Source organism: Leptidea sinapis, chromosome 15, assembly GCF_905404315.1.
Source record: "Leptidea sinapis chromosome 15, ilLepSina1.1, whole genome shotgun sequence".
In the NCBI taxonomy this organism is placed as follows: domain Eukaryota; kingdom Metazoa; phylum Arthropoda; class Insecta; order Lepidoptera; family Pieridae; genus Leptidea; species Leptidea sinapis.
In genome coordinates, this window is record NC_066279.1 from 993936 (window position 1) to 1011713 (window position 17778).

General features: G+C 34.6%; 1 protein-coding gene across 8 annotated transcripts in view; it reads right to left on the minus strand.

Annotated features, from left to right (window-relative positions):
- The window catches only part of LOC126968379 (inactivation-no-after-potential D protein), a 129409-nt gene that overhangs the window by 42001 nt on the left and 69630 nt on the right, over positions 1-17778 (minus strand). For all 8 annotated transcript variants that reach the window (XM_050813374.1, XM_050813380.1, XM_050813379.1 and 5 more), the window contains one exon: positions 6721-6923. In XM_050813374.1, coding sequence (XP_050669331.1) covers positions 6721-6923 — 203 coding nt within the window. The remainder of the gene's footprint in view (positions 1-6720; positions 6924-17778) is intronic.

Here is a 17778-nt window from a genome sequence, read left to right on the forward strand (position 1 = left end):
ACCTTCTTTTTTTCTTGATTTATACGTCTAGATAGACTTTGACAGCTCTGAAACGTCGACAAAATTGAGGTTGACTCATTTTTGTTAACCTTTATTTTGAGCAATGCACGCACACTAACACAAAGCGAGATATAAATCGCGAGTGTAAGGCGTAGCTTGTTACGCACACTAAAGTAATGAACCTGGCCTATTTACGTCGGTTGTCTAGCAGCAAGAGGCTCTATATACACATAAAAGTTAACGAATTTTTTTACTTCATAAAATGTCAAATTCTTTCTGAGTAAAGTCAGGGCAAGTGACTAGTACTTTATCTAAATAAAAGATTGCGATCATATTATCATCATCATCATCAGCAGCAGGAAGACGTCCACTGCTCGACGAAGTGACCTTATCCATATCGTCAGTCCATCTTGTGGGGGCCCTATCAACATTGCATCTTTCGGTACGTACGCCATTCGAGGACTTTACTACCCCGTCTGCCCTGTCTACTGCCACTTCAGTTTCATATTATAATGCTCAGAAACTTCGTTAGTTTACGAAATATGCAAAACAAATAAACAACCATATAGAGAGATCTGCAATACCAGATATATTAGATACGCTTTTGATGGCCTTCTAATTAAACATTTTACATTTTTGAGACAGATAAATATGAATGAATTATACTGACGTAAGTGAGTACTAAAAGAATCTTTTCGAAACAAATCCACTAAGGAAACGGTCACAATATTATTATAAAATTTTGAAACTCATGAAAAAAATATGTAATAGTTTTTGCAGACCTTTTCAATAGACGTAATGAATGACATTATATTGCAAACGAGAACTTCGTAACAAAAACAGCTTACACAACGGTTTATTTTATTTCTTAGCAAATGATAAAAGCTTTCCATCCAGCGGTCGTGAACCCTAAAACATTCACTAAACCTAATTCGTAGCAATAACTATTCACTTAAATCGACATCAAGCGATATATTGTCCATGTAGTGGCCAAACGGAGAGCTAGACAGCCAGTCTGTTCAACCCGGTCATTCCTCTTTGTATATTCATTTGCCATCCGTCTTTTTCCCACGTCCAAATAATTTGGCATCTTGCCAAATTCTAGACTGAGAGATTGGGCGCGAATTTACTTGCTTGAATCATGTTTTGATTAAAGACTTTATTTTTGGATGCTTTAATTGACCGAGCGATAGATGCAAGGTCTCTGGTCTCACTCTAATATAAACATGCTATATTACTAGTGAATTATTCTTACTTTCCGCTTTAAATTTGAAGGATTGTTTTGGATACTGTTAAGAGATAAAATATATAAATTATGTTGTCGATGACATGTTAGTAACCACTTTCCCATTCACGCTTCCAACGCCAAAAGAATCTGAGAAGGGATGCGCTTTTTTGTAAATACCCGTATGTCGTATCGTCCGGAAAATATTAAGGCAGTATGAATGAAATGTCAATGCAGCCAGGAAATACTTATCATGGTTTCTGTTAGGACCATGCCGTGACCAGTCTCGTGATTAAATCTTACTTACCTCTCTCTAAGCTACTTGATGCACGATACTATCTTTCTACCCAGTCGTTCACTCATGTCAGAGTCTTTGGCAATAGGGCTGTCCTTTCTACTGGCTGTTATGATGGCAATGGCTTCTTTGCCGGCGGTATTTATGAGGTCGCGAAGATGGGACTCTCGATAACTATATATATAAAGTAATCTAAAGAGATAAATTTTGTAAATTCATAATCATCATATCAGCTGGAAGATTTCCACTGCTGGACAAAGGCCTCCTTCAAAATCTCCACGACGATCGAATCTTGACCAGTTTCTTGATCCATCTTGTGGGGGGCTGATCATCACTGCTTCTTCCGGTATGTGGTTGCCATTCGAGGACTTTTCTGTCTCACCGGCCTTCTGTCCGTTGAACTATGTACTACTTCAGTTTTACAATCATTATTTGGTTGATACGAAGCCCTTTTTAATTGTTGGTGTCCAACTTATTCCTAGCAACACGATGCTGTTACTGTCTCGAACTAACGATGTGAACTATTATTTCACAGTATAAGAGCTATTGTCCGCAGAAGTATCTCTCAGCTTGAATAATAGTACTTAAATCTTCTAACATAAAATTTCTAGAACAAATTTTTGTGAAATATAAACCATTGACATGACGATGGATTTTATTCGGTTGTACTTTATTCGTCAGAGATTTTATTTTTACCAATACTTTATTCTGATAAAACACATTTTAAAGAAATTAAAACGCGTGTAATTGTAACTGTGATTTTACATTAGTTTTTTATGTAAAAGTAACATTTTTATTATTAGTTTAGCTAACCCGACGTTTCGTGACCTTTCCAGAGCACGTTCTCAGGGGGACTGACTGCCTGACATTCAAATTTAAATTTTCAGAAAAGTAAAAAATGAGAAATAGTGGCATCTCATTTGCCACTGTTCTTTTAAATAATCACATTAACAATTTATTTATTTATGTACATTGATGCATTTTTTTTTTAAGAGACGAGCAGGACGTTCCGCTGATGGTAATTGATACACCCTACCCTTTATAATGCAGTGCCGTTCAGGATTCTTGAAAAACCCAAAAATTCTGAGCGGCACTAAAATTGCACTTGTCACAAGATGAGATATAAGATGTTAAGTCTCATTTGCCCAGTAATTTCACTAGCTACGTCGCCCTTCAGACCGAAACACAGTAATGTATCGCATTACTGCATCACGGCAGAAACAGGCGCCGGTGTGGTACCCATAACTAGCCGGCTTCCTCTGCACAGAAGCCTCCCACTGGCATCTGTTGCAATCGTTCCTTACTTGAAGGATTTGAAAGTGTACGCGTGTGCATCTGTATTTTAATACACCAACAAAAAGCTTCGAATATATTCGAATAATATCACTGAAAAATATAAAGATAGCAGAGTAAAAATAAAATATGTGGGTAGATTCACATTCTTGTATTGTCGCTAGTGTTCTGTTTGATGTTATATTGAGATTGAAGTGATCAGTTTGACGTCAGATCACGTTTGATGATGACCTCATACAAGGCCGATTAAAGCTATCGTTTCATTTTATAGCATTTACGAAGCTTTTACGTTACAAAGTCGTAATGACATAATATCTCCATGGGACATTGTCAAGTCAAAATTAAAGACAATTAATCATTAGAAAAAATTTATAAAATGGTTTATTTATATACAAACTCTGTTTTTTTCTACAATATATTTTTATTTAATAAAAAAGGAAAGGATAATAAAATGTATGAATTCGTTTTTTTTTCGATTCTTACCCTGATATTTTGTGAAAAAAAAAGGTTTCACTTGTAAATCATCGCGGTTTCATAATACGACATAAATGCTTTCTTATTTTATTTTTTGAAATAAATTAATACATAAATTGAGGAAAATTTTCTCTATGCCCTACGAATTTGTCACATTAAAGGTCTTAAAAACGTAAAGAGAAATATGCTCAAAAAACAAAGATTGGTCATATTTTTGTTTATTATTGTTGAAATACAGTCGACGAGCGAACACTCCTATAAATTACGTAAAAATCACACTTAAACACTTGAAAGGTCAGATTTTTAAGTATCGGTAAGCAATGTTTATAGGGTTCCGTAGCCAAGTGGCAAAAAACGGAACCCTTATAGATTCGTCATCTCTGTCAGTCTGTCCGTCCGTATGTCACACCCAAATTTTTCCGAAACTAAGAATTATACGTTTCAAACTTTGTAAGTAGATGCATTCTGTGAACCGCATTAAGATTTCCACACAAAAATAGAAAAAAAATTTAGGGGTTCCTCAAACTTAGAACTGAAACTCAAAAATTTTTCTTCATCAAACCCTTACGTGTGGTATTTATGGATAGGTCTTCAAAAATAATATTGAGGTTTTTTTATATCATTTTTTTTCTTAACTGAATAGTTTGCGCGAGAGACACTTCCAAAGTGGTAAGAGAGTGATAAAACTAAAAAAAAATATATGATATACAACATGCAAACTTCCACCGAAAATTGATTTGAACAAGATCTAGTAAGAAGTTTTTTTTTAATACGTATAAATGATGATAGCTCATTTGCGCTGTACGATTTTGAGCAACGATTTTGACCAGCATTTACCAGTGGGAGGCTCCTTTGCACAGGATGCCGGCTATATTATGGGTACCACAACACAGCCTATTTCTGCCGTGAAGCAGCAATGTGTAAACATTACTGTGTTTCGGTCTGAAGGGCGCCGTAGCTAGTGAAATTACTGGGCAAATGAGACTTAACATCTTATGTCTCAAGGTGACGAGCGCAATTGAATGAATGAATGAATGAATGAAAACTTTATTATATTATACAATTGTAGTACCACTCAGATTTTTTGGGCTTTTCAAGAATCCTGATAGGCACTGCATTGTAATCGGCACGGCATATCAATAACCATCAGCTGAACGTCCTGCTCGTCTCGTATTTTAATAAAAAAAAACATAAAAAAAATCATTTAAATAATTTAATGTCATCTTTCTATATATAACTTTTATAGTAAGTTCCTTGCTGCTACGGAACCCGTCATGGGCGAGTCTGACTTCCACTTGGTCGCTTATGTGTTTGTAACATGTGACATATAGATGGTACATACAGTAATTTTTATTTCTACTAAACAATCCTGCACCCAAGAGTTTTAATATACAATTCTCGTATTGCACGTTATTTTTCATCGCAAATAAATATATTTCGTCCACCATTAGCACTATCGGAAAATCATGCTCGGGAAAATGTTCCATTACATCCAATTTAACAGGAAATTACATTTCCCACCACTCTCACAGTAAGCGACAAATCCAATGAATGTTTTGATTTGCTACAAAGTAACATATTACTTGCTATTACTTCTTTTAGTGATATTTATATTATATTTTCGCCCTATCAAAATTGCACAACTCACGTAATTTCCCTTCGAGAACCGTTCAAATGGAAGAAATTTATTTATTCCTTTTCCTTAGACTTGTTTTTTATGAAAATAAGGGACAAGACGAGCAGGACGTTCAGCTGATGGTAATGGATATTACAATGCAGTGCCGCTCAGGATTGTTGAAAAACTCCAAAAATAGTTTAGCGGTTTTCAGCTTCCGCTCCAGCGGCACTACAAACATTTAGTCTTAGGTTAAGTCTCAGTTGCCCAGTAATTTCACTAGCAACGGCACCCTTCAGACTATGTCCATAATATTTTTTCCTAATAAGATTTATGGTATTACGCTAAATATCAGACTAAATAAATCTTATATATAACATTCTCGTGTCACAATGTTCGTTCCCATACTCCTACGAAACGGCTTGACCGATTCTCATGAAATTTTGTGAGCATATTGAGTAGGTCTGAAAATCGGCCAACATCTATTTTTCATCCCCCTAAATGTTAAGGGTGGTCCACACGAATTTTTTTTTTAATTTTTTTGTCATTTTTTTTTAAATTTGTTTGATTACGAGTCAGCATTAAAAATACATACAACTTCACTTCACTTTCACCCATCTACGATTAACAGTTACTTTGTATCGCGATTTTAATATCGGCAATACAACGTTTGCTGGGTCAGCTATAATATCTAAAAGTCGTATCACGAACTATGCTAATTGAAGCGCATTTGTTTAGAGTAAACTGTGTAATGTGCGGTGCACTATCACATGTTCAGTGGTTCGTTTCTATTTGTATGGAATTTTCCTATATGCTTTACATTACATTTCATATACAGGGGTGGTAGTGCCATGTTGGGTCCTCACGGACACGGTCATATCATCCTCACCATCTGGATGTGTGGCGGTCCTCCACAGTGCGGTTTTCAAGGAGCTTTCTTCCACGTACTACAAAGCTGTGGAATGAGCTTCCTTGTGCGGTATTTCAGGGACGATACGACATGGGTACCTTCAAAAAAAGCGCGTACACCTTCCTTAAAGGCCGGCAACGCTCTTGTGATTCCTCTGGTGTTGCAAGAGATTGTGGGCGGTGGTGATCACTTAACAACAGGTGACCCGTACGCTCGTTTGTCCTTCTTTTCCATAAAAAATTAAAAAATTAACCGGATTGGGCCAACACGCCCGGAGAAATACCACTCCCCCACACGAAACAGGCGTGAAATAGCGGCTATGCCGCTGTGTTTCGTCCTGTGAGTGGGGTATCCGGAGGCCTACACCTCCTTGCACTTGCTCAAATTTAAATGTCGTCCACTTTCACCTGGAGACGGCGAAGCCGGCCCTGCTCCTTTTAACCGAGACGCAGCCAGACTCTCTGGCTGATTCATCTTACCTTTCATATCCGGGGTATAATTTGGAACACTCCTTTATACTGCGGGTTGGCGTGTGCGCTTACGTCAGGGAGAATCCGCGAATCTACGCATGCCTGTATAGGTCCCATAACGGTAACGCAGAAGCTGACCGGCTCCTCGAACACATCCAATCCTACAGATTCTGTGTTGGAGCAGAACCCCACTGCCACCACGCCGAATGGCTAGGTGCACGTACCGGTGGTACGTGAATAAATCAAGACCTTATGTACAAACACTTAAGTCGAGTATGAGATAACTAGCTGTTGCGTAAACAACTTGATTACTTGTTTGTTTTTTCTTGTTATTATCTGCTACATCAGTGTAGCTGAACTGACATATTCGAGAATATCTCTTACTGGATATTTGATAAAGAGGTGTTTATAATATTACTTATATCATAAATATCTCACCTCCAAAATCTCATCTCCAACTTTGATCGCTGGTGACGACTTAGCAGCTGTTCCAGATGGATGTATCCCGCAGATGAAGACAGCCATGCGACTTCTATCCCGATGTCCAGCTAGACTTAGACCCAGACCCACTTTGAGGGACTTCTCCAGCTTAACCACGATAATGCTTTCACCAAGGGGTCCATACTTCTTCCTGATTTTATCTGGAACAAAATAATGTTATTTTATTGATGGCTACAAAAGGCTAGAAAGGCGCCGTACCTAGTGAAATTACTGGGCAAATGAGACTTAATTTTTTACGTCTCAAGGTGACGAGCGGAATTGTAGTACCGCTCAGAAGGTTTAGGTTATTCAAGAATCCTGAGCGGCACTGCAGTGTAATGGGTAGGGCGTATCAATTACCATCATCTGAACGTCCTGCTCGTCCCTTATTTTCATAAAAAAAACACATTGTTCAAGACTGGCTCGAGTACATCCACTTGTGCGTAGTATTAGTTGCCCCACTTTGCGACTACGCCTGCGGTATCTAGTTGGAGCACAGCGGAGATCAATCCTTAATCTAAGTTATACTGTTTAATGTTAGTTAAACCTCTATCACACTATATTGGAAGCAAGAAACTCGCAAGGAACTCTCTTATTATTTCCTTATAGAAAAATAGCATTACTAGTTAAAAATACCAGACTGTCTGTCTACTTGTTTAGATATTAAATGGAAACTTTTATTTCAATGCCTTAATTCTGTTCTAGCTATCTCATGTCGCATTACCGCCGGATGTGGAGTAGGGTTGAAGTTGAATCATTAATTACAACAACAGCCTTTAATTCAGATTGTCATTTAAGGTCTGGCGACAGGGAACGTTGGTTCGAACCCCATACCTAACAATGTGTTCTTTATATATTTTATGTTATGAATTAGTAAATATATATTATTACTGTTTTTCTTTCGCTTATTAATGTGTTATTTTGTGAAAAAAGTTTCAATTGATTCGTAGTTTCAAAAAGCCACTCAACAGTGTATCTGAACATTGGCTTGTAAGTTATTATAAAATTGTTACTAAGTTTATGTTAACATCTGATATGACTGTGTATAAAAAGGCATAAGAAGCGTTTCTTTTCTCAAAATTTATTCCTTTAGAATTCTTTATGATGTCATTTCTAATACATACAACCGCTTCGAAAACAAATAGCACTCTGAGAGAGAAGAACTCTTTTTAAAAAAGCTATTATGTATCTTATGAAGCCTACTAGAATTAGATACAAGCAATCCCTTATTTCTAGTGTTATATTAATGAAAATCATTACCTATTAAGAGCAAACAGGTGACGATTTTTGTGAACGTATATTAAATTTTCATAAATTTACTGACAATAAACAGTCATAATATTTATTTCTTAAATTTTTTCTTTCACTGTCTATAACCAAGCTGATATATAGCACGAACAGCTTTTTTTTGCAGAGCAAACACTATATTAATGTCAGCATATAATGGAGAAGTCTACTTTTATAAAATTCTAAACAGTAGCTAGAATATCATTAAAATTAAACCAAGTTATTTCTCAGCTCTTTTCTTAATAACATGTCGTTATATAAGGCTTGACAAAGTGTAGCAATTTGCATCCCCACTGCATTTAGGTCAAGAGTTCTCTCGCAAAGCCTTCGATTCTTGAACCACACTCTTGGTTTTAAATATTAATGAATGCATCGCAGTTATATTGAGTAAATGGTTTATTTGGAAACTTGGTTAAATTGATTTAAATTTTATACTTAGTGTTACCGTTAGTTTATTTTTATTTTATTGCTATTTCTTAACTAATGTAACATTTGGTCCTCTACTATAAATTTAAGCAACAGTAAAGATTGCAGTGCCGTGTCTTACAGAGTTTGTTGGCCTGTTTCTTCTCTCTAAGAGCGCCATTCGTCTCCGAAATGGTGGCAGATATATACCCCCTTATTCATAATAGTCTGCTAGCTTAAAGTGTTGCTAATTCTTACTCTGTCGTCTTCTATTTACCTAAGTCAGAATGAGAAAAAACACTCCTAAGCGGCTGTTTAAGGTTAGCGGACCATTATGAATAAGGGGGTTTATTGATAAAAATTATTAAAAAAATCTACTACGACTATACGTATATATTTTAAAGAAATGATATACATAATTTAATAAATAGCACAGGAAACGAGATTAGAGTGAAGATTTTGCAGGTCTACTACCAAGAAGTTAGTCGTTAAAATTCCACTTTAGTGAAGATTAAAATGAACCATAATACATGTGATAATATGACGTTCTTCAATATAGTTGCATTCCTGGTACTGCCTTGAAAAATAACTCGTGTTTTATACCAATCAGAAGAAGATAATATATCATTAAGAGTTATAAGGACACCGATTCCAAAAATTACAATAATCGTAACTAGAATTAGATTGTATAAAAATAAGCAATTATTTTTATACTTTTTAGTGCATATTATATTTATTGTTTTGGAATAGTGTTTTTGAAGTCGGGTGTTTTTTTGTAATTTTTTTTTCTGTAATTTTCTATTTAAAACTGTATTAATGTGTTGTTTGTAAATGTTATGAATTCCTCCACAAGCGCTTTTATATCGTCAAATTATTAACATTGAAGCTAATATCTTATCTTCGTTATCGTACGGACTTCATGTTTATGGATGAAATGTTCGATTTAATCGGGTTCAACATCATTATAATATCACAGTTAATCGATAAAAAGGCATCGGTAGCGTGGTAGAATCATTGGTGTTTACTACATTGCCGCTTTTTCGATCCTACCCGCCACATAACAATGTGTTTTTGGTTTGGCAACTCTCTTACTCTCATGTCACGCACACTAAACTAACATTCCTGGACTGTTTTCATCTGTTGTTTAACAGCAAAAGACTATCTAGACATATAAATTATCTAAGCATTATTGTAATACTCGTAAATGGACTTCATTTAAAAAAAATACATGTTCATTATAATAATAACGAATTTGGGCTTTGATATCCAAAAGTTTAAATAAAATACTTTTTAAAAAGATTAAAGCGCGTGTACTTTTAACTGTATTTTTTACATAAGTTATTTCCGTAAAAGTGACATTTTTTACAATTTATTTATTTAACCCGACGTTTCGTGACCTTTGCAAGAACACTATGTTCAGGACGGCGTTGAGTTTTTATAGTTACAGAACGAAAACGTGCAAAGGCCACGTCGCGTTAAATAAATAAATTATAAAAAATGTAATTTTATATTCAAATAACTTTTATAAAAAATACATTTACAACGCGTTTCATATCTTTAAAAATGATCACATTTAAATGTATGACACTCGCGTCAATCGAAGAAAAGACTATATCCAAAAGTAACTGTAAAGTTACTTAATTTATTGTGAACGAAGTCTGAAATCGAATATTCTCATCCAATCCAGTGATATTCTCTGAGCTTCAAAGTTGCCAAATATTGACTCATGCCGAGGATCACTATGGGCTGACCCGTATATTACTTTTATTTAATACATTTAAAATTTCATAGACGGAGTCTTTGACACAGAACTGAATATAAATTAAAAACAATATTTATCTAAGTAATCTTGTTATGCACTTTTGAAAAATTTGATTTATCTAGTTATTATTTGTTCGGACGGCTTTCTAATCGTATAGAAATGATAAGTAAAACATTCAGAAATGTCGGATTTTAAAAATCCTAGTACAATACTATAGAAGACCCAATAGTCTAATGGAATATTTTTACCAATATCCAGGCTATTTTGGGTACATTTAAAAAATTCCATTTTACTTAAAATAATGGACAAAATTAATTAATTGACTTGTACAAGAGTAAGTACAAGACCAATTTTTGCAATTATTCTATAAATAGCTATGATTAGGTATTCCAGAAGGCGACCAGCAGATCGACCACAGTGAAAGCAATGCTGTCGCTCGTTTATTAATTGTTCATTCCTTAGTTATATCAAGAGCTTAGAAGGGAGGTTTTAGCAATATGCCTGTATTAGTCGGATCCAAGCGAAAATACGAGACATTCACATGAAGGGATCTCACTGAGAACGTAAGATGTTAAGTATTAGTAGCTCAGTATCCTTTAAAAGTGAAGCCCCCTCCTGTTCCCTTTTTACCCCCTCGCACTCGTCCTGTTGCGTCAGTACGGTTTGCATGGTTTGTTTTTAAAGTGTTCTTTGTTACGGTTTGTCTGTTGTTGTTAATAGTTCTGTAGTTTCTGTTGTTCTGTATCGCTTTAATACTATTGCCAGAAAATAATTACTTTTTGTACTTAACCCAGATTTTTTCATTGATTTTTCATCATTATAATAGTAATATTAATATTGACACTTTTACACAAATTATCTTGCCCTAAGCTAGCCATAGCCTGTATTATGGGTACAAGGCAACGGTATATTTAATACAATATACTTACTTAAACATGCATAAATACATATAAACATCCATAACTCGTAAACAAACATGCATAATGATAATATAAATGATTGCCCCTACCGGGATTCGAACCCGGGACCTCCAGCTTAGTAGTCACGGTCACTAACCGTTCAGCTATATGGTTCGATAATATAATAATAATAATCAACATCAGAATACACCTCTACATCAATTTATAATACTGAAAGAAAAATTGTTTTTTATTTATATTATAATAATATCCTAGTAATGCTTGTTTTGCATACCGTAACAAAGCGGCGATATGACGTCATCGACGTCAGGTCTAGAAATAATGTAACCAGGTAGTAAAAGCAATGCTAACATTCATCCCTTTAATATAATATAAAAAAATCACTGGTGACACAGCTCCGTCAATAAAATTCTTCAGTCTTCAGTCTATATTTTAGCCTCAAGTAATCTGACCTTACAAAGAGACTGCTTGACTCATGCAAAATTTCTTTTCTTCTCGACCTCTGTAAAGCGTATGAGGACTTTTAATTTAAGTACTCTTAACTGTGTATTTCAAAAGTGGAATATTGCATATTATACTTGTAACTTACAACTTTTTAGACTTGAATAAGTAAGAGTGACTATTATTGGGCGTTTGACTGTCTGTATCTGTGCCACACTTGTATATCGCATTTGAAAACAACAATGATGGGAAAAAAATATTGTAGGAGTATTAACAGTGAGAGGATTCTTTGCACTGGATGCCGGCTAAATTATGGGTACCACAACAGCGCCCATTTCTGCCGTGAAGCAGTAATGTGTAAGCATTACTCGTGTTTAGGTTCATTCGAAATTACTGGAAAAATGAGACCTGACAACGTACGTCTCAAGGTGACGAGAGCAATGATAGTGTCTCTCAGATTTTTTTTTTTCAATAATCCTGAGCGGCACTGCATTGTAATGGGCAGGACGTATCAATTACCATCAGCTGAACGTCCTTATCGTCTCATCCCTTATTTTCATAAAATATATCATTAAACATAATATAGGTTATATACATAATATATTATATATTTATAGTTACATACATATATTCATCGATGAATATATGTATGTAATCGAGCTTATTTGTTTTTTTTTTTCAAATAATGCTACTGAATATAGAAAATAACATTTCCGATTAAATCTATAACTTTCCATGGATGTAGTATGGAGCTAGCTCAACATAAGAAATAAAAAATAGAGTCACATTCGGAAATTTTTTCACCATCAAATCATATTGTAAATTTAAAGTTTTCTTTAGTAGTATATAATGTAGTATAAAAAAAATCATAGCATAATATCATGTAATTATAATTACGGGTTCTCACGACATATATTTTACTAGCTGACCCGACAGACGTTGTTCTGTACATAATAAATAAAATACTGTTTTTGTTTAATGAAATTTTCAATAATATTTCATAACGTCACGAACTACTACGTAAAATATGCTCACTGTTGTTAAACAGAAATTGTTTCACAGCAGAACTGTCAAACCGTGCGTCAATAAATTCTCTCATAGAAAATAATTATGGGTTCCAAATCGAAATAAAAACTATCCTATCTCTCAAGTTGGACTAAACTGCACTCCATGCACTGCACCCCATCTAAATCCGTTAATTAGTTTAGGAGTACATCACGGACAAACAACGTGTCACGTAATTTATATATATTAAGACTAGCTGACCCGGCAAACGTTGTTTTGCCATATAAAGTATAATTCACGCGATAGTTTTATAAGTAATAAAATATTTCCTATATTATAGCCTGTACATCATTTTGTTCTATTGTCAATAGTTTTTGCAGCGCACGCAAAAATTGGTTTTCGATTTTACACCTTGTGTTACAAAATAGCAATTTTATTACGGATCCCTAATTTTGAAAAAAAAAAACATAGCCTATAGCCTTCCTCGATAAATGGACTACCCAACACTGAAAGAATCATTCAAATCGGACCAGTAGTACCAGAGATTAGCGCGTTCAAACAAACAAACAAACAAACACTGCAGCTTTATAATATTAGTATAGATTAATACGATGCCGATATTTCGATCCGATTGCATGTATCATGGTCGCGGCGGAACTGCGGAGGCGGCGAGAAACTCTTGACACTAATAGTACATCAATCTGTCCACGTGGCGCCTAATTCGTATTGGCCTTTGATTCTCTAAGTCACGACACACACTACTGACGACTTCCATACTATTCTTTCTTTTAAATTTCTTTTTGTTGCATTTGTACTGCAGAGTGAGACCACAGGATTCCATGTTTGCGCTAGTCTAAAACCGTCCTCCCTATTAAATTTCCTCCTCCCAATTAAATTGTTGGTAACGGCTTTAAGCAACTGTTCGGCTATTGCCAATTTTTCAGGATCGTTATTTTTGATTGCGCTAATGTGTTACAATATTAAAGTTCCGTGATGATAAAACATTATGGATAATATTTTGTTTAAAGTTTTAAAAAATATGCAAATTTTCGTTTAAAGTCCTATAGGGTCTTCTTAAGCATCTTTCTTCTACTTAGTACTTCAACCATCTTAAAAAAGGCCCACTGTGTTTCTCGCATCCTGATACTATCAATTCGGATGATAAAACGCATCTGTTATTAACTTAAAGTATTACCAATGTCCTTGGGCAGATGGTTTTTTACTTTTCATGACATAAGCCTTTCAACGCCACCATCAAGAATGAAGCATACTCCTACCATAAAGGCCGGCAAAGCATCTCTTGACAAAGCCTACTCTTATAAAAAAATAAGCCACTTTATCGAGAAGTTTTTATTTAACTTTGAATAAAAACGTTTAAATTTGATCAGAAAGTGTTTGCATGAATATCTCAGACCAGAATGATTTGTATTTAAGACGTAAAGCGCAGGAAATCTAATGTCATATCAAGTAGACGTGTTTATCATAAACAGTAATAAACTGCTGGAGAGATGAGCATTAGTTTATTAAATCTTTTATCACATTCCTTCATCATGCCATTATACCGACGTCTCTTTTATTGGGCTCATTTGCTTTGATTACATCTATACTAGCTTTTTCCCACGACTTCATCCGCGTTGAATAGTTACTTTGGGCAATTTTTTTATTTTTAAGGATACTTTTCAAATAACACACTTACAAACTGTTCTTTCCGCTGCTGGCAGTGCTCTTCATATCCCTTGTCATTGTGGACAGTCTCTTTAATAGTATTTCCCTGTGAACTTTAATCTCCTATTTCATCCCCATGTAGGTCAAAGTTTTAAAAATGCTCGAACAAATGTTATAAATTATTTATTATCAAGTGCTTAAATACAAAGTTTCATTGTTTTATCTTCGACAATGCTGAATTTCCATACAAACTGCAATCGCCTATTTCAACCCCTCCATTTATTTTTTTGCAAAAGGTAGGGCTTTTTAAAGCAAAAAAAAGGTACGGCGTCTGTCACTGTACTAAATTTTATCAAAATCGGTTTGGTGGATTAGGCGTGAAAGCGTAACAACAACTTAAATTCACATTTATAATATTAATGTGGGCAAGTCGGGATTTTTTGCTCCATTCGGACATAACTTTCTTAGGTGGTAGGTATTCCAAAAATATCTACATCGATAAATAGATTTAGTAAAATAATGAAAAACTTTTGAAGGAATTAAAAGCGTCTTTGATGCAATAGGTAGAATTGTTAACCTTCAACAAGTGCTCCCGGTTCGATGATCATGTGTTTTCAGTTTTTAAGTTGACGTGTACGTTATTTCTAGTGTTGTGGGCATACAGTGATCATTTACTCACCATTTGTAACCTCTTTTCTTCTAAATTCTCTTTCCTTTCCATAAAAAATTGGAAAATCCACACACTTAGTCCATTATTAAGAACTATTCAATAAATAATGTTATATAGGATACGTTCGGTAATTTGAGCAAAATTTCTCAATTATTTTAACAGAATACTTTTAAATAATACGATTTCTGTCTTACAAGAACAAGAATTTCAGGTGCATTTTATACAGATTATTTGGCTAGAAACTAGGCGTATCCTGCACCAGAGAATATATACTTAAACATACATGAATACATAATATAACCTGAAGGCATTCACATACATATTATATTAATGTTTGCACCTACCGGAATTCGAACCCGGGACCATTATTAGCTTAGGCCTACTAGGCACTAGGCAATCGGGTCATTAAACCTGCTTAATATTGCAGATACCTTTTTTTAAAATGAAAATAAGGGACAAGGCGACAGGACTTTCAGCTGATCGTAATTGATACGCCCTACCCATTATAATGCAGTGCCACTCAGGATTATTGAAAAACCCAAAAATTCTGAGCGGCACTACAATTGCGCTCGTCACCTTGAAACATAAGATGTTACGTCTTATTTGCCCAGTAATTTCACTAGCTACGGCACCGTTCAGACCGAAACACAGTAATGTTTAAACATTACTGCTTCACAGCAGAAATAGGCCTATATACGAATTATCAATACAAAAATTAAAATATTTTTTTCTTATTGGGATTATACATCAATCTTCTTGCAGAAATAAATGCATTCGAACTTTAGCAACCTAAAAAAAGAACGGAATGAACTTAGTTATTATAATTATGTTGAATTCTGATATTACATTCACTGTATCAAATGAATCAAAGAGTTTATTTATAACGAGATGTTCCTGAATGGATGCGGCCGACGCTCTGTAAGGTTGAATCGCTCGAGATTCATTGCGTCAATTAAAATTGTGCAGTCGGATGCTAATTGCGATATTACGAGTAGATTACATTGAGTTCAATTATATTTTAATTATTTTGACATATATTTGATACTCTCGGGAAAATTTTTCAAACAGCTTTAGCTAAGGGATTGGTTTGTAGTTTATTATTGTTTCTGCAAATTTTGAGACTTAGACACAATACCGGGGGCAAATTATTTGTATATTTAGTTATTAAATACATTTTATTTTAATCCTCGAAAGGCGTGGTAGTGGTTAGTGTGGTAAAGGTTACTATGTCATTAAAGACCGGAGTAACCGCTCTCTGACAATTTAATTATAACCACATTCTATTTAAAAATTCCGCTTGTTTGTCTCAGGTCTGAAGCATTTATTTTCGAATGGATTGCAGTTTTGACAATCGATAAGTGAATTTCGTGATTAGATCCTATTTTGAATAAAAATATATGAATAAGTTTGTTATTTTTCTCATAATCAAAAGTGCAATAAATTAATTAAAACTTTCATGAGACAACGATATATTTGAAACGACATAGCTCAAATTTAATCGGTAAAGTTCCTTCATCAGAGTGAGTGAGATGTGTCTGCGGTAGCCTCAATTAGTATTTTTTTGGAAGATGAAGACTCAACGTGCGTACAGGAAGTAAAGTAATAACCACCGCCCACATTAGTTTGCAACACCAGAGAAGTCACAGGAGCTTTGACAGCCGGCAAAAGGTGAAATGCTTTTTGAAGGTGCCCTTATCGTGTCACCCTGGTAGGATCACACAAGGAAGCTCAATTTACAGGTAGGTTGTACCTAGGAGAAAGTTCCTTATAAATCGCATTGTAGATAAACATCGCACATCCAGGTGGGGATAATATCCTATTTTGTGGCGTATCGTGCGAAGATGAAGTTCGCCGTCAGGAATCACGTCAAACAGCTCTTCAATTACAATCCCCGTGATAAATAAATGCCTAAAAGTGATATGGCACTGTTTTCCATTTCAAATTTAAAGTAAGTGCAGTGCTTATAAATATATTAAAAAATAATTTTTACAATTTTAAATTAATTTTAACATAATCAGTCTAGTGACATATAGTTTTAATTTTGATTGTTGATACATAAGATACATTTTTAGACATAAAGTTCTACGGCCGTTTTCAATAACATATCTCTAGTTACGGATACATTGCTGTCACCGTTTAATGACAAGATCTTATCTATCCATAGTTATGTCCAATATAGTTATAGTCCAATCCTATCTGTCAATAGGTTATTGAAATGTAAGTACCTAAGCGTTAAAGGATAGATTTGTCTACGTCCAGTAAGTTAAACTAAGGATAGAGAGGTTATTGAAAACGGCCGTAAATCTATAATTAATACGTAAAGCGAAAACTTTGTACCCCTTTTTAATAAAAACGCGCGAACAGATGCATAATTATATGGAGACGAAATGCATACAGCTATTCCATGAATAAAATACCTTATATATTTAATTATTAATGGTTTAAATTAACTAGAATAAATATTACACACATTACTGATTGAAAACACAACATACACACACATATATTACAGAGGGGTGTTCGTCAAATAAAACCTACGAAAGTGCAAATTTTAAAATTAAATACTTTATGGTCAAATCTCGACCTCATTGTTTTCAAATACTTTTCATCCTTTCAATGGATAGGAAATATAATCGTTCCTAATAATAATCGCTTCCTATAAATATTTTCTTCGGTTATGTATGACCTGACTACAACTCGAATCATCTCCAACTGAAAATCATATATTAGCTACCTATCTCAGAAAACTCTTCTCTACGACTAACACACTCATAAAATCGAAATGACAATTGGCTACATAAAATGCTACGCGAATTTCGACCTTCAGTAACGTTAAAGTTGTAACTTGTAACAAGCTTTTC